General features: G+C 53.1%; 2 protein-coding genes across 14 annotated transcripts in view; one reads left to right on the forward strand and one right to left on the reverse strand.

Annotated features, from left to right (window-relative positions):
• The window catches only part of LETM1 (leucine zipper and EF-hand containing transmembrane protein 1), a 45,183-nt gene extending 43,937 nt beyond the window's left edge, over positions 1 to 1,246 (reverse strand). For 3 of the 7 annotated variants that reach the window (XR_005054023.2, XM_036991880.2, XM_036991868.2), the window contains exon 1: positions 948 to 1,246. Coding sequence is in view for 3 of the 7 variants with exons in the window: in XM_036991880.2 (XP_036847775.2) it covers positions 948 to 1,246 (299 nt within the window). In the remaining 4 variants the exon portion in view is untranslated. Of the gene's footprint in view, positions 1 to 898 lie in introns of all 7 variants that reach the window. The other 4 variants (XM_036991885.2, XM_036991893.2, XM_036991902.2 and 1 more) reach the window with 4 other exon arrangements.
• The window catches only part of NSD2 (nuclear receptor binding SET domain protein 2), a 100,032-nt gene continuing 79,557 nt past the window's right edge, over positions 1,145 to 21,619 (forward strand). For 3 of the 7 annotated variants that reach the window (XM_073237935.1, XM_073237942.1, XM_073237943.1), the window contains exon 1: positions 15,599 to 15,750. The gene's annotated coding sequence lies outside the window, so the exon portion shown is untranslated. Of the gene's footprint in view, positions 1,277 to 1,367; positions 1,542 to 10,831; positions 10,965 to 11,024; positions 11,043 to 15,598; positions 15,751 to 21,619 lie in introns of those variants that run through there. The other 4 variants (XM_073237936.1, XM_073237941.1, XM_073237944.1 and 1 more) reach the window with 4 other exon arrangements.

Here is a 21,619-nt window from a genome sequence, read left to right on the forward strand (position 1 = left end):
TGGCCTGGACAGAGTTCTAGGACCAAAAAAAGGAATCAGAATAAAGTATGTGAAGAACAGAGGAAATGCACTTAACAAATAGAATTTGTGCAGAATAAGGAGAAAGTTTGTAAACCAAAAAAGACACCAGAATAAGCAACAGGCAAGATAGGGTGCTCTGAGGGCAGAGGGGAACACTACGAGCTGGACTGAAACCTCACTCTTCAGTGCCCTTCCCAGGGCTCCAAGGCAGCCAACCAGCCATTTCTGTTAAAAATTACACAACCGAGTTTCTCGGGGTTCCTTTGTATGCCGTAAAGCACCTTGAAATACATAACTTTACTTGGGTATTCTCTATTTCATAAAGCAAATTTAGTGTTTACTCCAATCTTACAAATAAGGAACAAACTCAGAGGAATTAATGTAAAAAGAGATGGAGATGGGTGAGGGCGACTGCCGACGCCCTAGGCATGGACCCCTAAGAGCCCTAGGTTAGCGTTATCTCCACGTCACAGCTAGGGCCGCTAAGTCTCGGGGTACAAGAGGACCTCACCCGAGGTCATGCACAGCAAGGCCTGGGTGTTGCTCGCAAATGTCTGCCAGTGTCTGCCAGCCCCCGGCCGTCGCCTGTCGGGGGCTCTTGGCGTGGCCCCCGGGCACAACCGCCCTCGTGGGTGGACGCCACGTTACACTGGACTTAAGCACCGGCGGAGTGCGCCCACACCGTCGGCGCCTCCCTTCTGGGCCCTTCTCTAACCTGCTCGCGACTCGGCGGCCAGCGGCAGGGCGACTAAGGTCACGGCGCCAGTGAGTCACCACCCGCCACCCCGCGCGCCCGGCGCTCACCGCGCCCGGCAACCGGCGACCGGCGACCGGGGCGGAGAAGCGAGGCCCCCGAGGCCCTGGCGCGCCCACCCACCGGGGCGCCAGGCCCGCGGCCCTCCTCGGCTTCGGGGCCGGCCGCTTACCCCTCCGGGCGGCGGCGCGGGGCGGCGGGAGACGAGCGGGGCCCGGGCCGCGGCAGCTCCGCAGCAAGATGGACGCCATGTGCCAGCCGCGGCGGCCGCTCGCTCCGGCCTCCTTGCTGCTGCCCGCTCCTCTCCTCGCCGGCCCGGCGGCGCCTCGGCACCCCCGCGCGCGGACCGCTGCGGGCGGCGGCTGGCTCCGGGCGGCTGGCGCTCAACTCAAGGAACCGGCACCGGCAGCGGCCCGGTCCTGCCACAGGCGTCGGGCGGCGCGGGGCGGGGCCCCGGGCCGCTGCTCCCATTGGGCCTCGCGGGCGCCCACTGCCGGCCAGGTGAGGGGCGGGCTCGCGCCGCCTCGGACTCCGGTCCCGGCGTGCCCCGCGGTGGCCTCACCCTTCGGCCTTGCACCGCCCTGAACTATAGGTCCCGGCGTGCATCGGGAGGCCCGCCCCGCAGGCGCGCTGCATTCTGGCTCTCGGCAGGCGGCCGCTGCGGCGCTTGCGTCCTGGCCCTTCGGAGGCGGAGGCGGACCGGGAGCTGGAGTGCAGCAGTCCGAGAACCCTCCACGGCGCGCGGCCGCCGCTCCGGGACGTGGAGGTGGGAACGTCGGCCGCGGAGCCGATAGGGCCAAGCCCTGTCGCGCCCAGCACAGCCTGCGGCGCCCTCGCCCGCGCCGGGACCCCAGGTCTCCCGCCAGCGGTGCCTAGGCTCTGCAGAGAGCAGGGCGGGGAGGGCGAGGCCGGGCCGCCCTGACCTTCGGGACCGCCTTCCCTTTCCTGAGCGGGGCCTGGGGCTGGGGGAGGTGGGTCGGCGGCGCCCGGCCCCGGGAAGCAGGTTTTCCCTCAGGCTTCTCCAGCCAGCCTCTTTCCCGGGGCTTGCTCACTGCTCCCCACCGCCCAGCCTTTGCTCTTCTCAGGTCCTCAGCCTAGAAGGGCTTTTCCGTCCTTGTCGCCTGTCTTGCCAATGGGTTTCAGCCCCGAGTAAGTTCGCTATGGATTAAATGTGACCAAAGAAATTGACAGCAAAACGTTCTTCGGGGTGAAAAGGTTTATTATCCGACTTGTTTTCCCGGCGGTAGGTCGAGCACTGGGCCAGCTCTCCATACAGTGCAATAATAGTTTATTGCCTAGAGGTGTGGAAGCGGTATCCTAGCAACAGGCCAGTTACACCATCAGGTGATTAAAGTTCAGTGAGGATCCTGGCCACAGGAACCCCAACTTCCCCACATCGCCCCATCCGCCTGCCGCGTTCACTGGTGACACTCGGGTGCCGCCCAGTGAGGGCCCTGGAGGGCACACCTGCTCTGGATGCAGAGAGCAGGCTCTCCAGTCTTCAGAGACCGGTAATGTCAGTAGATAGGTAGGCAGATGAGAGCAGGGAGGCGGAACGGGGCCAGCACAGCTTCGCGGAATGTGGAGAACATAGGTGACCGGGGAAGCCTGCTGGTTCCAGTGAGGAGAGGTGAACGCAAACTTAACCGCGCAGGACACTGCACCCCATGCCCATAAGTCCCTGGTGGGACGACTTCCCTGACAGTTCTGTGAGGACCAAATACGGGCAACCGCCCCGGCCCCGTGAGGCTGGAGCAAGCCCAGCTCTGAAGACTCCGCCTGTTCTCTGTGCAGCCTCTTCCCACTTATTAGGTATTCATTTTCCTTTTCATAAAAGAGCTCCGGATTGTATCCTCACGGCAATTCACTTTCCAGTCTGTGCTCAACTCTAGAGCGTATGCTTTCTTTCGCCTTTCTTTAAACTCTTATCGTCCCATAAACAAGCTCAGCTGCTTTTGCGGCCGTCCTTGACATCTTTCTCGCCACAAGACCAAGAACCCAGCTCTGACCACACTTAGTTGGCATGTCTCCCCAGGGGGAGTCCCGCAGCACTCGCCCTCACCATCTGAAAGAAGTAACCTGTCTGTAGTAGTTTTCCTGATCCAGAACTATCCGGTGCTGGCCTGGGGTGGGCCTGGTGTCCCCATCTCAGATGGAGCAATGTGAAAATGACCCGAAGTGCCTGTGTTGGCGCTGGGCAAGGAGCACTGTAGATATCACTGTAAGCACACAAGTGCCCCAGACAGAGGCCTCCACTGCCAATAAGGCATAAGGCCAATCCCCTGTTCTACCCATCCTCCAGAGGCAAAGGAGGGACAGGAAGGACAGCTCTTCTTCCCCAGCCTAGTCAGGTCTGAGCCAGGGCACATAGGGCCTGTTTGATAGGGCTGGCTTTGGAATGCCAAAAGTGTGGAGGCACACTTGTCCCAGTGCTGGTAGCTGACATTGGCCCTGAGCTCCCCAGGCTCTGTTCAAAAGCTGTCCAGGGGCACAGAGGGTGGCCCTGCACAGTGGGTGGGAATCAAAGTTGGTCCCTGAGATGATGCAGGGGCTAGCTGACTCAAAGCAGGGCTAAGTGGGAGTCAATGACCACTGAAGTAGGCACCAGCATCTGTTTGCAGGACCTCACAGGACACTGGAGGGAAGGAGGGTAGGCCCAACCTGCCTCTGTGTTGCTGGAGGTAGCAGATGTGGGAATGCAGCAATGCTGTTCACCTGCCCTTGCTTGGGATGACTCCTCCCCAGCTAGATGGGGTGGGGGAAAGAGATGCCAAAAATAGGGTCTCCACGCCTTTACAAACAAAAAGCAAATAATCCAATTTAAAAATGGGCAGAGGAGCTGAACAGACAGTTCTCCAAAAAAGAAATTCAGATGGCCAACAGACACATGAAAAGATGCTCCACATCGATAGTCATCAGAGAAATGCAAATTAAAACCACAATGAGATATCACCTCACACCAGTAAGGATGACCACCATCCTAAGGACAAACAACAAATGTTGGCAAGGTTGTGGAAAAAGGGGGGACCTCCTACACTGCTGGTGGGAATGTAAATTAGTTCAACCATTGTGGAAAGCAGTATGGAGGTTCCTCAAAAAACTAAAAATAGAAATACCATTTGACCCAGGAATTCCACTCCTAGGAATTTACCCTAAGAATGCAGCAGCCCAGTTTGAAAAAGACATATGCACCCCTATGTTTATCGCAGCACTATTTACAATAGCCAAGAAATGGAAGCAACCTAATTGTTCACCAGTAGATGAACAGATAAAGAAGATGTGGTACATATACACAATGGAATATTATTCAGCCATAAGAAGAAAAAAATCCTACCATTTGCAACAACATGGATGGAGCTAGAGGGTATTATGCTCAGTGAAATAAGCCAGGCGAAGAAATTCAAGTATCAAATGATTTCACTCATCTGTGGAGTATAAGAACAAAAAAAAACCTGAAGGAGTAAAACAGCAGCAGAAGCACAGAACCCAAGAATGGACTAACAGTTACCAAAGGGAAATGGACTGGGGAGGATGGGTGGGAAGGGAGGGATAAGGTGGCGGGGGGGAGAAAGGGGGCATTATGATTAGAATGTATAATATGGGGGGGGAGGCACAGGGAGGGCTGTTCAACACAGAGAAGACAAGTAGTGATTCTACAGCATCTTGCTACACTGACAGACAGTGACTGTAATGGGAGTTGTGGGGGGACTTGGTGATGGGGGGGTGTCTAGTAACCATAATGTTCTTCATGTAATTGTAGATTAATAATACCAAAATAAAAAAAATATTTGTATGTTTTAAATATCACATTTTTAAAAAGGCCTTCCCACTGTCCCCCCCTAAAAAAAATAGGGTCTCCATAGAGGGGTGTGGAGGGGTGTGTCTTTCTTCTGGGCACCATCTGTGATGCTCTCTACAGCCCAGGCAGGGTGGAGTTTAGAGAAATTCATTTTTCCACAGTAACTATTGGGTTTTCTGATTAGCTAAAGAACATGTGCTTGTTGTGACCAACAACAAGTTGATAAAAAGTTAATATAAGGAAATAAGTCGGAGTCTGACATCCCACCAGCTTGCCACGCACACCGTTAATGCCAGGTGGATGGTCTCTTCATGAGACAGTCCAAGTGTGCAGAATCCTGGCACAGATGATTCGTTTTAACTCTTTTTGCCTTTTTCTTTCTCTCTTCTCTCATTTGAAGGGGGGGGTCCTTTTCTTCCCTATGTTCCTCACCTATCATACATAGCCTTCCGTAGTCACTTCGTGTTTACACAGTGACAAAAATTGAGAGAAATGGGGTGTGATGTCCAGGCAACAGTAACAACCCAGTTAAGGAGTTAGAATCAGGTTAAGGATGAGGTTAGGGATGGAGTTAGGGGTTGTGTTAGAGATCAGGTCAGGGAATCAGGTTAGCTATTAGGGCACCAGAGGGTGAGTCTGCAGGGCTGTGCGCTGTTCACTGGCCACACTCAGGTGCTGAGCAGGAAGAGTTGGATTTGACCGGCGTGGTCAGGCAAGTGTTTGCCTGCAAGTGTGATGAAGAAAGAGAGGGACAGTGGGGTCCCAGCTGTGTGCAGGAGAGTGGCTGTAAGGCTTGACAGGGAAGGAGGGGAGGTGTTGGAGGTGCTCAGGACAGTGGAGGGTGACAGAATCAGTGGCCTGTGGGGCTGCTAGGCCTAAAGGGGGTTTGGAGTTGGGCACCAGAGGGAGCAAGCTGGCAATGGAGGGCTGCTCACAACTGGGTGGTATGTGGCTTGCACTACTGGCCATGGCAAAGACTGGGATATGATCCCAGAAGAGCCAGAGGCGAGGCTAGAGGGCGCAGTCCTTGGGGAAGAGGGTCAGGGTGCCTTTGAGCCCCATGGGGAAAGGCATGCTTTCCTCCAGCTGGAAGCACCCACAGCTGGGCCCACAGAGTAGTGGGGGCAGGTGCTGGCCTCCAGCCTCGTCTCTCCCAGTCGGAACAACCGGACAACTAAAGGAGTAGCCCTGGGTTGGGGAGATGGAAAGGGCATGTGCTGGGTCTCAAGAACCTGAGAATGTTGTCTGTGGGGCTCAGGTTGGGACTCCTGGCTCACCCAGCAGCACCTGTCCTCTCCTGCCTCTTCAGAGAGGAGACCTGGGATTACTGGGTTTAGTGGGAAACACCATTCGCCGGCATCCCATGAAGTTGGAACTGGGAGTTCAGCGGAAAGGTCTTTCGAGGAAATGTGTCTCCTCGGCCCTTCTGCTTCCTTCTACCTGCCTGGGAGTGTGGGTGATGGATGGAAGGAAACGGTACTGGACTGCTGACCTCGGGTGGTTTTGCATAAGAGTGAGGAAACATCTTTCTTATCCACCTTTATTGGAAGGATTTCTATATATAAACTGCAGGTAACTGTAACAGATTCACGAACAGATCCCTGGAAGCTGGGCTATTGGATTACCATATCTGCAAATGTATATTTTTGTAAACCTTTAAAATTAAAATTAAAGGTTTAATTTTAAAGGCTTTAATTTTTAAATTAAAACTAACTTTTGCTTTTTAACAGAGCTGCATGGAAGTGGAGGCATTTTCCCATCGTGTGTACACCCATGCAGCTCCCACTCCAAGCTCCAGCCACAGCAGAAGCTGCCCCTCTAACAGCAATGCTTCTCAGAGATTAGAAGAATATGAATTTACCGCAGATTGCTTATCAGTGCTGTTTGATGGGCCCTGAACTTTGGGCCATCATGAATAATGTTGCCATCAACATTCTCAAACATGGCCTTTGTTGCACATACACAGGCCTTTGATAGGAGTGGAATTGCTGGCCAGGATATGCTAAAGGTCAACATTAGCAGACACAGTTTCCCAAAGTGGTTCTACCAGCTTCCCACACCAGCAGCAGAGCAGGAGCGAGCAATCACCCACATCCCCGTTGATCCTTGCTTTGGGGGTCATTGGGATCTTGATCATCCTGGATGGTGTGAGGCATGCTGTGGTTTCATTTTACATTCCTTTCATGATTAAGAATTTTGAGGTACTTTTTAATATTATTTTTCATTTGGACTTCTTCTATGAAGTGCCTGTGTAAGGCTAGCTTTTTGTCCATTTCTCTGTGGATCATATGCCTTTTTGTTACTGATGTGGATGAGTTCTTTGTACGTTTTGGATATGGGTCCTTAGTTAGATGTATATATTGCATTCTCTCCCATTCAGTGGATTTACATTTTCAACTCTTCATGGTGTGTTTTGATGAATACAAGTTTTTTTTAATGATTTAATCTCTTTTTTGGTGAGTACTTTCTGTGATTGAAGAAATCTACCCTAAGGTCATGAAGACATTTTATTATACTTTATCCTAGAAATTTAATTGTTCGCCATCTTTCACACTTAGGCGTATGATCATTTGGAACTGGTGTTTGTCTTGTATACTGTGAAGCAGATACCAAGGATTATTTTCCCCCTGTGGGTACAAAACAGATCCAGCACCATTTATTGGAAAGACCACGTTCCCCCTTCAGCAAGAGAGCAGTGGCCCCCAGCGATGTCTGTATCCCATTCTAATTCCAGAATTTATTACTATGTTACCTTACACGGAAAAAGGGATTTTGCAGAAGTGACTGTATCCTGAGATGGGAGATTATTCTAGATAATCTAGCTGGGCCCAATGTAATCATAAGCATTGTTAGAAAAGGTGGAAGGAGGCAGAAATGAGCAGCAGAGGGAGATTCCACTACAGAGGAGGACGTCAGCGTGATGCAGCGTGTCGAGGTCTGGAGCAGCCATTGCTGGCTTCAAAAATGAAGGAAGGGGCCTTGAGTCAAGGAATGCAGCTACCTTTAGAAGTTGGAAAAGGCAAGAAAATGAATTCTCCCCTAGAGCTTCCAGAGAGGAACGCAGCCCTGACAACAACTTAATGTTAGCCCAGTGAGACTTGCTTGAGTCAAGGAATTTCATGGCTTGACATCAGATTTCTGGCTTACCGAACTTTAAGATCATAAATTTGTGTTATTTAAAGCCACGAAGTTCATGAGAACTTGTTGCAAAAGCAAAGGGCTAATATATGCCACTGTTTGTTGTAAATCAGGTGGCCGTGTTGGGATTCTAGTCTCTTGTTTGGTATTTTTGTTTCAATCGGAGTCCATACCAAGTAGTTGCAATCGCTGTAGTTCTCCACCTCGTCCTGGCATGTGGTGCTCTCAGGTCCCCAGCTTGCTCCTGTCCTTCAGGCTCGCTGTGGATGCTCTTGATGTCCTTCGATGATTGCTTGTGCAGTCAAGCCTGATCTTTCCCTTGTCCTCTGAGAAATAATGGGTTTTCTCCCCTGTCCTTTTAGAGAAATCTTCCTTGACCAAAGGTCATAAGGGTATTTAAAAGATTTAAAGGTTTTCTTTTACTAGTTAAGACCTTGATCCATCCGGAGTTTTCAGGCATTTTTGCGTGTGGTGGGAGATAAAAGCCCAATCTCACTTTTTCACCCTGCAGATAACACAGCGCTTTCCCAGGTCTCCTCATTGACTACTCTCCTGTCCCCTAATTTGCCGTGCTCCTCTGTCATATATCATGGGTCTGTCATGTAGGACTCTGTTTTTGGGCTCTTCTCTTCCCTTCTCTCTCATTGGTGATCTGTACCACTACAGCTTTTTTTTTTTTTTTTTTTGTCAAAGACTACAAAAATGCAGTATTTTGACCACTGTCTCTCTCCTCACCACCCGCCCCTCTGGTTTGGTTAGGAAGTGTGTTTGCGTGGCTTGTAGCCCAGCAGGCTGAATCCTGCTTGGGGCTTGATGAGCTTCTTGGATGTGTGAGTCAATATTTTTGTCAATTTTGGAAAATTTTGGGCCATTATTTTAGCAAATATTTTTTTCTGTCCCATTTCTATACCTTTTCCTCCTTATCAGGCTCCAGCACACATATGTTAAACCATCAATATTGCCCATCAGGTACGAGCACTGTCTCTGCCAGCATTTTCCTCTCCATTCTTCAGACTAGACAATTCCTACTGGTCTGTCTTTAAGTTTACTTAATCTTTCTTCTGTCACCTTCATCTGCCAGTCCCATCCAGAGTGATTTTCTCATGTCAGTTACATACTTTTCATCTCTACCATTGTCATTTGGTTCTTTTTAACATTTTCCATTTTTTTGTTGGAATTCCTTTTCACTCACAGGCTCTCTTTTCCTTGAATTGTTGAGTATCTTAATACAATTTCTTGAAAGTCTTTCTTTGTCAAAACTAACACTAGGCTCAGGGTTGATTTCTACTGATTGCCTTTTTCCTTGATTATGGCCACATTTTCTCTTTTCTTTGCATGTTTAATGACTTTTTATTTTATATTGGCTGTTGCAGCATCTCTAGATTCTGTCATCTTCCCCTGAAAAGGACAATGTGTGCTTTCCAAGGCCAAACCCCAGAAGACTGCAGCTACTGCCTTCTTCCCCTTTGGATTCCCTCTGGTGGAAAGGCCGCCTTTGGGTTAGAAGGACACTCAGTCAGCCTGGGGAGAGGCCCACCTGAGGAACAACCAAGGCCCCCTGCCAATGAGCAGCAACGCTGGACTAAGCTATCTTGGCAGCCCATCTGTGGCCTCTGTGGAGCCTCTAGATGACAGAAGCCCTGGGCAACCAGAACTATCCAGATCACCCACTCCTGAATTCCTGACCAGAGAAACTTAACGTGATAATCAATGTTTACTGTCGTCTTGAAGCACTGAGTTTTGGGGTGATAGGATCCTCAGCAATAGGTGACTGGAACAGCCATGCCTAGAGAATGTGCTGCTCTAAGGTGCAGCCCTAGTGCAGATCCTGGCCATTGGCCCTGGGGTCTCAGCTGCCCAAGAGACATGGTACATGGGGCTTGGCTGGGGTTTGCACCCTGGCCTGCTCAGAACTTCCATTGCAGTTGTTCTCTGCTAAGTCCAGGGGCCTCACCCTAAGCATGTGCGGCCAGGGACAGTGGGACATCTCAGACTCTCCCCTGCACACCTGCCACTCCTCCAGAGCTCTGCCGCTGGATTCCAGCTGCGCCACTGCCCCTCAGCTCAGTGCAGCAGCGTGCCCTGGCTGGACTCCAACCCCCTATGCTATGGTGGGAGCCTGCCAGAGAGCCGGGTGATCCAGGTGTTCCTCATGCACTTCACTGCAGTCCTGCCATCCTGTTACCCACACCTGAAAACAAATGCCTCATCTGTTTCATCCATGTTAGCTGGTTTCCAGTGAGAGGGCCACTCTGGTAGAGGAATCTCTGTTCAGCCCACAGTGGAAGTCTCAAACAGATTTGCTTTAAGAGATCTTTTCTACATTTGCGGGAAAACTGGTGAGCTCTGAATCAAGTCTTGAATTTAGCTAATGGTCATGGACCAAGGTTCCCTAGTTTTGACAAAGTTACCATGCAAATATAAGTTGTTAACACTAGGGGAACAGGTGGGTAGATTCTATATTATCTTAGCAGCTTTTCTGTAAATGTAAAATTATTCCAATAAAAAAGAAAGGAAAAGGATACTTCAGGTGGTGGGACTGGAGGGGAGGAGAGTGCAGGCTCCGTGTCCTGTGTGGCTGCCCAAGGCCGGCTCTGAGTGCCCTACTCAGGCCAGTGAGGTGAGCATCAGTCCAAAACAGAAGCCCTAGGAGCCCCCCAAACTGTTACCAACATCTCCCTGCAGGCCCAGGGCTCAGAAAGTACTCTCTTATTTCTGCTGTTCTGGGTTTAACTTACCACAATTTTCATAATTAGAAAGAGAAGGGCTGCCTTAGCACAAAACAATGTTTCCTCACCCAAAGCCTAAGGGAGGGCTCCCCGCGCGCGGGGCGGAGCGGCACGGCGATGGCCGCCAGTCTTCCCACCACTGCCGTCGGTTGTCTGCAGCCCGGAGTGGCCACAACCGAGCGGCAGGGCAGGCGGCCGCGTAGTGTCAGGAGTAAGACGCAAAACCGGCGCGGCCCCGGAGGGAGGGGCCAGAGCAGGGGGGCGGGACCCGGAGGCGCGCGGCCAATTGGGCGAGGCGGGGCGGGGCGGCGGAGGCCGCGGGCCCGCGGGCCCGGCAGGTCTCTAACCCCTTGGCCCCAGGGCTGGGTCAGCTTCCTGTCTCTCCGCCAGGATGTGCGCGTTGGCCTGCCCCGCACTACGGGGCCCCTGGCTTCTGGAGGGAGGGCTGCGCGGCACGTGGAAGCAGACCTGGAGGAGGCCCTGACCTGCTACAGCCATCCCTTCCTCGCTGCTGTTCTCTGAAGTGGGTACCGCTCTGCCATCACATCTTACACGGGCCTCAAACCCTGCCCAGGATCGAACAACTAGTAAAAGAGATGGTGTGAGTTGAATGGTGTCTCCCAAAAGATCTGTCATGTCCTAACTGTGCAAGGATGCGACCTTTTGGAAATAGTGTCTTGCAGATGTAACGGAGTTAAGACAGGTCATTAGGTGGGCCTAATCCAGTGGCTGGTGTCCTTAGGATAAGACAGGTGGACACAGGGAGAAGGCTGTGTGGAGGGAGTGGAGTGACGCCCACAAAGCCAAAGGGCACCAAGGCCTGCCCACTACGGAGCCAGGGAGAGGCAGGGAAAGATTCTCCCCCGAGCCTGGGAGGGAGCATGGCCCTATATACACCTTGGTTTCAGGCTTCTGGCCTCCAGGACTGTGTAGAAGTAACTTTGTATTGTTTTGTGGTACTTTTACCACCGTGGCCCTAAGGAATGGACACACTCGAAGGGAACCAGCACTGGAAGCCTGGCAGTCCAGCTCTAGGCAGCATTGCCACCTGGAGATAAACATGGGGCTCTAAGTTCTCTCCAGTGGGACTCAGTCAGCCTGGCAGGGCATTAAGGCAGGCTTCTGGAGGAAGTGGTATCCCTGCTAAGATCTGACATGAAGAGGGGAGAAGTTCTGGCCAGGGCTTGCTCAGAGTGCATGTGTGCAGCTAAGGGATCATATCCAATGAGGTTCAGCTTAGCCTGGGGGCTTTGGGGAGAGTGCTGGGCTGGAGATAGAGCTGGATGTCCTCCCATCTCTTGAAAGTCCAACACAAGGCTGGCTGGGGAATGGGTTTCATGTGAGGGGCACTGGGAAGCCATAGTAGGATTTTAAGCGGGTAGGGTGACATGGTCAGTTTGTGGTTAAGAAAACACCCACTCTGCTTGACTCCTGGCTTAGTGCAGAGAATGGACTGGAGGTGGGGAAAGCGGGTGGGGGGAACCAGTGAGGAGAAAGCTGCCTCCTAATTCCAAGTAGGAAGCTGAACCAAGGCCCTGGTGGGCAGGGGGCAGAACGTTTAACAGGAGAGGGGTTTAGGAAGCAGAATCCCTGGGAGGGATGGGGCGGAGATGAGTGGACTCTCCTGGAAGCAGCCTTTGTAGGGGAAGGTTGGTCTGCAGTTGCCCCAGGACTGAACCCAAACCTGGCCCTGGGCTGTGGTTTGTGGAGGTGACCACTGAGACTCTAATGACAAGCACCTCTGGTGCTCCCATAGGTCAGCCCCAGGGCAGTCAGAGAGAGGGGTGGGCAGACAGGGTGAGGAGGCCTTCTGTTCAGGCCTCTCAGCCGGGACTTGGGCAGGGGGGCTTCTTAGACAGGTTTCTGTCTCTATGCCATCTCCCTTGTCTGACAGGGATCTCCACTCTCAAGAAGGGTTGGCCTTCAGGACCCTGAGGAGCTGGCAGTGCTGCCCACTCGCTCCTGGTGGCTACAGCTGCTGATCCTGTGGGCTGTTCAGAGAACTGAAGTAGTCCTAGGGCTGAGCAGGAGCTGAGGTAAAACCAGGCCTTGGGAAAGGCAAACTTCCAGCCTGGAGAGCAGAGTGGGCAGTATTGGGAAGGGGCTGCTGGGAAGGTCTGGGGGTGAGAGGCCCCTGCCACTGCTTTGCTTGGGTTCTGGGCCTGCTCTGGGCTGGGGGAGGGGCCTTCGTTCCCTCTCTTCCTTGGAGGCAGGGGCCACCTGGGGCATGGGAGGAGGGATGGCTTGAGACTGCCAGTTTCCACTTGGAAGCCTTCTTTATTTGGCCAGGGATGGAGAAAGGCTGGGGTCAGAGTGCATGCATCCCCATGGAAACAGCAGTGAGCCTGGCCCCTTGGGGACCCTGGTCCTGATGGGGGAAGGGGCTCCTTCAGCTAAGGGGCCTGGGCCTTGCCTTTGGCAGCAGCTCTTATAGGGAGGTACAGGTCATGAGCTGCAGGGCCTAGGGTGATGAAGTGCAGGGAGACAGAGTGGGTTTCAACCAGGGCCACACAGAGAATGTGGAGGGGAGTGGACTGTGCATCCAGTAGTTGTATGCCTGGAGTGGGTGGTTAATGGCCATGGATGGATAACAGGCAGTCAGAGGTGGCCAGGGGAACCTCCATTCTGTTTGACTCCTTGTTCTGGGCTCTGGTGCTGGTCCCATGGTCAGCAGGCAGGCCTGGGGTCCCCTGGTCCTAAATGCCTTGCCCAGGTTGGTCCTGGCCCAAAAGGGTGAGGCAGAGCAGCAGATGGGAGCCCAGATGGACAGCTGAACCCCCACAATCCTGGGCAAGGTAGCCCTGCATTGTCTGCAGTCATCTCCCCTGAGTATGGGATTTTCGTTAAGAGAAGTGACAATTATCTCAGAGAGACCAGAACAAGGTTTGGCCCAATCTGCTGCTGTCCTTGAGTGTCCTGCACACCCCTAGGCATAGGGCTTTGCCTCCTAGCCCTTGCCCACCTGTCTGAGGCCTTCTGTCCAAGAACACCTATTCTCTCCGCCTGCAGTGCAGGGGAAGCTACCCAGGCCCTTAGAACTTCCAAGCTGTATGTGTGCCCAAAGAGTTGGCCCCAAAGTACTGCCCACACGTGGGAGCCTCACATGTTGATGAGGGCCTCCTTGCCCTGGAATCTACCTGTTGGGGGCTTCCGAAGTCCTGTGAGGGCCTCTTTCTTCTTTGCGTTGATGGACAGCAGGTCACTTGCTCTCCATGGGGCAAGGCCCCAGATATGTGCAGGACTAGGGGCTGTCTAGCTGGCTAGACTCACTGAAAAGGGTTCAGGACCTTCACGAGACAGCCAGGCGGCCCAGGGAGACGTACACTGGGCAGGAAAAGACCAGCCAACCCCAAATAACTTTCTTCAAGAAAATCCAAACACACTTGCATGTTTGAATAAATTTACATACTGGTTGCACTATTCTAAATGCAGGGTATTTTTGGAAGAACCTTAATTCCAAATCTTGGAAATCAAATGAGATGGGGTGGTATTTGTCTTGTACTGGAAGGATTTAAAAGGTGCTGGGGAGGCAGGAAGTTTTCAGGCTTGTGCCCCAGAGGGATATAAGACCTGCAAGAAGGTACCTGTTCTACTCAAAGCCAGAAGGATACAGCAAAATGCAAATATGAACAGGCCTCCATCCAGCTAGACACCTCCTGGGGCTTCTCGTGGCCAGAGGCAAGTCCTGGCAGTGACCGCTGGTGTCTCTGCTGGTTGCTTAGGATCCCCAGAACCCTGCAAGGGTTAAACACAGAGCAGGACTTCACCAACAGTCCTTGGACAGCGGGTGAATAATTCTGTAATCCCTTTCAGCTGAAACAGTAGGGAGGGCGTCTGCCCACCCCAGCTTGCCCTAGGCCAGTACCTGCTTTGGTGCTAGCAGATGAAGCTGGTATCTGGTTGAGGTAGGGAGTATGAAGTGTGAGCTTCTCTGAAGTGACAGTTTCCTACCAGAGTCCTGCACTAGCAGAGCTGACCAGGCCTTTGGACCCCATGCCCTCAGCCACCAGGAAGGCCAAGACCTGCAGTAAGGTGGTTTTCTGCAGCTGAGGCAGACTCTGTAGGAGCTGGCAGCTGGAGGCTGGGCAGGAAGGCCCTCTCTGAAAGGAGACCCTAGTGGCACCACTTCGTGGCCATCACCCCACCCCACTGTCCTCACCACAGCCAGAGTGATCTTTCCAGAGCTAGACTGTGACCACTGGCTGGCACTCCCTGCCTCGCAGCCTCACTAGAATGGCACATCCCCCCGCAGTTTCAGGGACTGTGTTAAGTCCTGCATCTGCCTGGGAGGAGGGGGGATCGGTTGACCCCACGCTCTGCAGATATTCTGTAGGAAGACCACTAAGCCACCGTGCAGGCCAGTCCCTCTCCGGCCTCTTTTCCCCGTCCCCTGTAGTTGCTGAGTCTATAGGAGCGCAGGCACGGGTGGGGACTTTTGCGCCCTTCTCTGCAATCCCGGCGCGCCCACCACAGTGCTCCCCTACGAGTTCCTACTGGGTTTCGCTTGCAGGGGCATTTGGAACTTGATCTCCGCCTCCCAGAGCCGGGTGGCCTGACCAGGCCCCCGCCGCCGCGCTGCCTGACCCGGGCGCTTTCCTCCTACCCGCGAGGCAGGGCCGCGAAGGGGCCTTGGGTGCCGGGCCTGGGACCAGCCGGCACAGGCCGCGGGGCGCGAGCGGGCGCCCGGCGGCGAGGGCTGTGGACGCCGGGGGCCCACGTCCGCGCGCCGGCGGGGGTGGCCGCGCGCGGCGGGCTCGCGCTCAGCGCCTGGGAGCGCGGCCGTGACGTCAGCACGCGCCGCTCGCTCCGGCCTCGCGCTCCCAGCTCTGGACTTTCGCCTCACCGCCGCCAGCGCGCGCCCGGACGAGGAGCGGGAGCAGCGTGCGCGCTCGCCGCTGTTTGACGCGACTCTCGAGCCCGGGGTCCCGGGGTCCCACGGCGCCCGCCCGTGCGCGCCCGCCACCCCCTCGCCGGCCCCGCCCCGCGCCGATTTGAAAAGCCCGGCCGCGGCCCCGCGAGCGCGGTAGCCAATCAGCGGCGCGCACTTTCCCGCGGCTTCTGCGAGGCGGCGGCGGCCCGGCGGCGGCGGCGGCGGCGGGCGGGAGGCGCGGGGGCGGGGTCGGCGCCGCGCGCGGAGAGCCTCGGCCTGGCCGCGCTGCGCCCGCCGCCGCCGCCGCCGCCGCCGCCCCCTCCGCGCCCGCGGCCTTCCCTGCCCGCGTCCCGGCCCCCGCCCCGGCCGCCGCCGGAGCCGCCGCGCCCGGAGAGCCGCCGCCGCCGCCGCCGCCGCCGGAGGATGCGACGCACAACAGGTCACTGGTGCCGCCGGCCTGGCCGCCGCGGCGGGCCGGGGCCAGGGCCGGGGCGAGGGGCGGGGGCGGGGCGGTCGGGGGCCGGGCGGGCGGCGGCGGCTAACGGGGCGACGGGCAGCCATGTTGGGCCCGGCGGCTGCACCTGTGCCGGCCGCCCGCGGCCTTTGTTCGCGGGGCGCCGGCGGGCCGGCCGCCTTTGTGAAGCGCGGGCGGGTGGCTCCGCGGCCCCGGCCGTTGGCGGCGCGGGCGTCGGGCCTTGGCAGGTGGAGGCTCGGGCCCGGGCGCGCGGAGGCCTGGGCGCGCGGGGTGCGTCTGGCGGGCGGCTGCGCCGCGCTGCCGGGCGCCTTCCAGCCGGGCGTGCGGGAGAGGCTGGTGCTGAGTGTGGGTGGAAAGCGTGTACCGCCGCAGCGCCCGGCTTCTCTCCCTGTGTGCTCAGAGCGGGAAGTCACAGGTTTGACATTCAAGTTGAAAGTTAGTATCACACCCGCCCTGCGGACGGGAATCAGTAGGCAGAGGGGAGGACTGCGGGGCGGGCGCTGCCGGACCCCGCGAGGCAAGGGCTGGTCGGAGAGGGCGTGAATTCGGCTGGGGGCAGGGAAGTTCTTCGGGACCCACGCTGGGACTTTGAAGGCCTTGACTTTTAAAGGAGTTAAGCAGCAAGATACGTGTTCCTTAATCACTAAACAACTTAGATACCTCAAGTGGGTACCACGCATCGATTAGGTTGACTCTATTTTATGTGTTTTTAAGTACGTTATTTCCACATAATGGAAGATGTTAGAAGCCACACCATCTCCGCAGCTGGGACTTTAAGTCTTTTATTTTTCCAAATGTTTTAAATGTCTTACATATTTAAATGTGATGAGAGCATCAGTACTAAAAAAGCGCAGATCCGAGCAACAATGAGGCAAGTCCAGTGAGCACAGCTCTCCTCCTGTACTTAATGTGCGCTCCTGCACCCCGCACCCGCCCATAGTTCAAATCTAAACTGCCTGCTGGAAGTGAAGAGGACTCATGCCTTAAGCACGATTACTTTGAGTCATTTCCTTTCCTTTTCTTCCATTTTCTCAGACGCCCCACAGCCTTCAGTTTGGGGCTGATGTTTGGTAAAGGGAGGTCTTGCTATATACAGTTGTGAGTTTGCATAAGCTTTTGTGAACAACTCTGATCTATTCAATATAAAAATCCTCTCCTCCTGACTCCATTATTACTAATTAGACTGGTCTGTGATTCCAGCAGTAAACATTCCTATTTAAGAGTATCAGATAAGTAACTTCATGAGTTTTGAAGAATGATGGGCAGTTTATTCTTGTGTGTGCCCATAAATAATCACATGAAGTTTGTGGAAACACACAGGAAAACAAGGTAAACAAGCTACCAGTGTGGCAACTAGGCTTATGGTTTTTATGCAGCCAAGCTATACAGAGCCATCAAATAGGACCTGCTTGAACATGAGGACCCGAGTAGAGAGGAAGTGAGAACCGCAGCATTTGAAGCCAGATATTAGAGACCCTGTCCTCCTTAAGGAAGAGTGGGTAGAACCTTCCTCCTATTCAGAGGGCTTCCCCTCCTACAAGTAGTCCAGCTTTTAAAAGGTTTACTTATACGGCAGAATATAAACTAGTTAATTACTTCGATTTTTGTGGGTTGATGTTTCAGTTATTAAAACAAGTACACGTAAGGGGAATTAGACTTAAGAAGTGCTGATATGACGATAGAAAACACTGTCATAAAACGTGCTCTATGCCAGATGGGGAGTTCTTGTCACCGGGCACATAAAAGGATGTGCTAAGATGATGCTGAAGCTCATGATCTGGATTTATTCTGCCCTGCCTTCTTTAATCCAGACAGATAACCTTTCTAAGTGGACATTTTAATTAATCAGTGGAAACTGAAGATACAAGGCTTCATCCTCACTTGTTCTGCTATACAGGGGTTCTCTTTGTTTTGGTGGACTGCTTGGATGTGGAATGTATGCAGTTTCAGATAAGCATCATAGTCTCCTGTGCTTCACTGTTCTTTTTTGCTGGACTTCAGTAAATATGTCCTTATTCTTTGAATATGTGGTGCCCTGTCCTGACTGCAGGCCTCTTTGTGGACTCCTGTTGGGTGTGGACCACCACTTGTCCTGTCTAGTGCAGAGTACCTAGCCTTTTAATGGCCATGTGTGTCCTTTCTCCCCAGTTGGGTGAGCTCTTGGAGTTAGGAATCTCACAGCCTGGGCAGCCTAACTTCTGCTGGTGCCTCCTCATGGCTCGCACTCAGTAAATGCTGAATAAATGGGCATATGACTTAGGAGAAACAACCAACCATTTTAATGCCAGCATTTGGCCTGTTTGCCTCTCTTTTTTATAAGCCATGCTGGAGCAGGAAAGGACCCTCTGGAAAAAGCTGAATATGGAGAGTTAAGGGACTGGCCTAAAGTTACTCTGCCTTAATTAATGAGCCAAGACTGTGTTTGCCAGGCAGGCCTGTTTCCTTTCCTTTTCTCATCATAGCTAACTCTAGTGTTAAATAAAAATTATGCAACAGTGCAAGCATGTAAGTACAACAAGTATAGAACAGACCTGTACTTACCCCCAAGATGAAGCAGTGATATGTCTGCTGTAGCTCTGTGTATCACCAACAAGGTGAAAAGAAAGTACAAAATAAAAAGCAAGAGGTGACATGGAAGTTCTAGAGCATGAGGCTCATACTTTACAAACTATCCTTATGTGATTTGTTAATTTTGCTATAGGAATGGCTATTTATAGTAAGCACTTTGGGGAGGAAAGTTGGCTTCCCAGGAACTCATCAGCATTTTGCATCTGTCTGTCGTTTGCAATATAGCTTTTTGAGGGAGTTGATTTGATGACATTTGGTTTGCTAGTTATGAAATCAAGACAGCCCTCAAATTAGTTCTGCTCTTGTCTGTCCTCCAGAAAGCAAATAGCCACAGATGAGTTTTTTCAAGTTATCTTAATTTCTGTAATATATAATGGTTTCAACAAAAGAAAGGAGTACAGAAATTGCAAAGTGTCCATTGAGCTGAGTGTTGGCCTGTAGCTCAGAACCCTCTATAGTGAAACTTCCCTGGTGGGTATGCAGGGAAACAATGTTTTCTCTTACTGGAAGGGGTTGGGATCTCAAAGTTTAAGTTGACTGGGTTGCCACTGAAAGAGTCACTGTGAATTAAGTTTATTTTGCTGTTAAAGAGTATATTTCTATATCAGCAGTGTTTCCACATTTTGATTAATTTTTCAGGTGTGTTTTGCTGCTGTCTGTGGAGGCCAACTCATCAGAAAGTATGATCTGACTCCAGTTTCCAACCCCAGTCAGCTCTCTGCACCCTGCCTGGTCTTTCTAAAATGAACATGGTCAATAGAGGCCCCACTTCTTATGGCTCTCCGTTGTCCTTTGGGGTTCAAGACCAGTCTCGCTGGCCTTTGCTGCTAACTGCATTTCTCGTTTTGCCCTCACCTGGTCTCTCTGCTGGTCTCTGGTAGCTGCGCTTTTCCCTTGGGCCTCTTTGCAGGGCCCCAACTCTCCCCTGCCACCCGCTGTGACTGTGTGGGCCCAGCTCGGCTTTTCCTATGTTTCCTCTGTTTGCTGTCAGCCTGGACCTCCCTCCCAGACAGCCACCTCGAGTGCCTTGCCTGCTGCCCAGAGCCCTCGTAGGCACACCTCGAATGTTCTGTGCTTTTGGCTCGCTCTCCATTCTTGCTCTGCTTTGAGCCCCTCAAGCCACACTTGGCCTCAGGCTGTTGCACTTGCTCTTCCTTCTTTCTAGAATGGTCTTCCCCAGACACCTGTATGGCATGCTCCTTGTCTGCCTTTAGGTCTTTGCTCAAACTTCCCCTTCACAGGCACCTTTTCTGCCCACTGGTTTATAAAACACCCATTGCTGTCTGGCACTCCTCATCTGTCTTAGCTTTTTCCCCATAGTACTTAGCCTCTGACATTCTGTGTTTACTTATTTGTCTGTCTTCTGACTACATTGAGATGTCAGTAAGGGTGGGAATTTTTCTCCTTTTGACTTTGATTACTGTCATACCCCCAGTGCCTAGAACGGTATCTGAGTGACTGGCAGTCATTCAGTGACTTCTTGAGTGGATGGACCCTCAGCCCCTTGTACAATGTCCATCATATAAGAGGCCTCAGGAAGTGGCTTAGATGAGGGTGGTGGTGTGAGCATGCCTGCCGTGTGTGAAGTTGGAATGGTGGAGGGCCATGGACAGGTGGCTGAGGCCAGAGAGGAGGCTTGTGCACCAGAATTAGAGAACAGTCCCAGGGCACTGGAGGCAGGGTGGGAGGGGTGAACAGATGCTAGAGAGGGGATCGAAGGGGCATGGATGGGCTGGGGCACAGCACAGGGCTCAAGATTTGAGAGAGCTTGCCCCTGTGATTCTGGTATTCACAATGAAAAAGATTGGGTGGATGTGGCACCATTTTTATTGCATTGTGAATTGGTCAAAAGAAGGTGGGCCTAGTTTTTGATCAACCTCTGTTCCTTCCAAAAAGAAGCCCCTATCTTACCTCCCAGGCAAAAATGTGTCCTGGTGCTTTAGTGCTCACCCGGAAGTGGGAGCTCCCTAGATGTTGGTGTGTGGCCCCCTTCCTGGCCAGTCCCTGGGCTGTCCCGGGCACTCACTGTCCTCTGCTGCAGTGCCAGTGACAAGCTGTGCTCTGCCTCACGGCTGTGTGTTCCATTGCCCTCTTCATACGCTGTCCCAGTTGGCACTACTGTGCTCTTTCAGCCCAGCTTCAGCGCTCGCTCCAGTGTTGCCAGCCCTGCACCCATGACACTAAGCACATTTGGGTTACTTTTGCTCCCAGGTCCATCCTGTTTGTGAGTGCTAGGCCCTGTCGTGACGGCACATCATGTGGGCTCTTGCTCCATCTTCTCTGGAGTGTGAGTTTTTTGAGGTGCGGGCCCCCTGACTCGTCTTCTGGGCTTGGGGCAGTGCCCAAGGGTACTCAGTTGTGAGTGGACATAGCTTTTGAGTCTTGCTTTCCTAAAGGATTTTATTTCATAAAAATGGGAATTCCGAGGTTTTTAAAAATTAAAATTCATTAGAAACAGTGGCTTCTGTGCTGCAAGCCCCAGAAGGTTGGAAGTCCATGCCATCTGTGGAGCTGCTCCCCGTGCAGCTTGGAACATCACCTCTTTCCATCATCTCACTGAGTCCTCACAGCAGGGAGAAATCACCAGAGGTGCAGAGTCGCCCGGAGTCCAGGCTGCCAGTGGCGTGCACTCTGCAAGGCCTGCTCCCTGCCTCTGTGCTCTGGGAGCTCGCTGTTCTGTTTGACTATGGGGCTCGCTGTAGGTGGGTAGGAGGATGGGCCATTATTGTTTTGTTAGTGTGGCAGGGTACTCGTGTCCTACATTTCTTCACTCACTGTGTACCAGCGGTGTGCCAGTGATCAGCCCAGCTTCGTGTCTCTGGGCCCATGGAGTTGACAGACCTGTGAGGGGACCAGACTGGAGGGACAGTGGACAGATGAGCACATCTTTGAAAAGCCTGGGAAGCAGTCCTGCCAAATAAGTGAACTTGAATCTGATGAAGACTCAGCATCTGACAATCCCCTTAGAGGAAACATGGGTGAAAGGACACTTTCAGCAACAGCAGCCCCACAGGAGTGCCACGAGCAGACCTCAGACTGTGGGGACCCACGAGACCAGAAGTCTGGTGTCTGCAACAAGGGAAAAAGGAGGGGTTGTGGGTGATAGATTGGAGCCACATCAATTCTTCATACCATGTGGGGCTTATGTGCATCCAGGACAGGCTGTTAGACACAGAAATAACACCACTTGCAGTATTTGGGGCAACTAGAGATTGGATCACTGGCTAGATTTATTATTAAGAAATTCTTATTAGTTGTAGTGGTT

This window comes from Manis javanica, chromosome 5, assembly GCF_040802235.1.
Source record: "Manis javanica isolate MJ-LG chromosome 5, MJ_LKY, whole genome shotgun sequence".
Taxonomy (NCBI): Eukaryota; Metazoa; Chordata; class Mammalia; order Pholidota; family Manidae; genus Manis; species Manis javanica.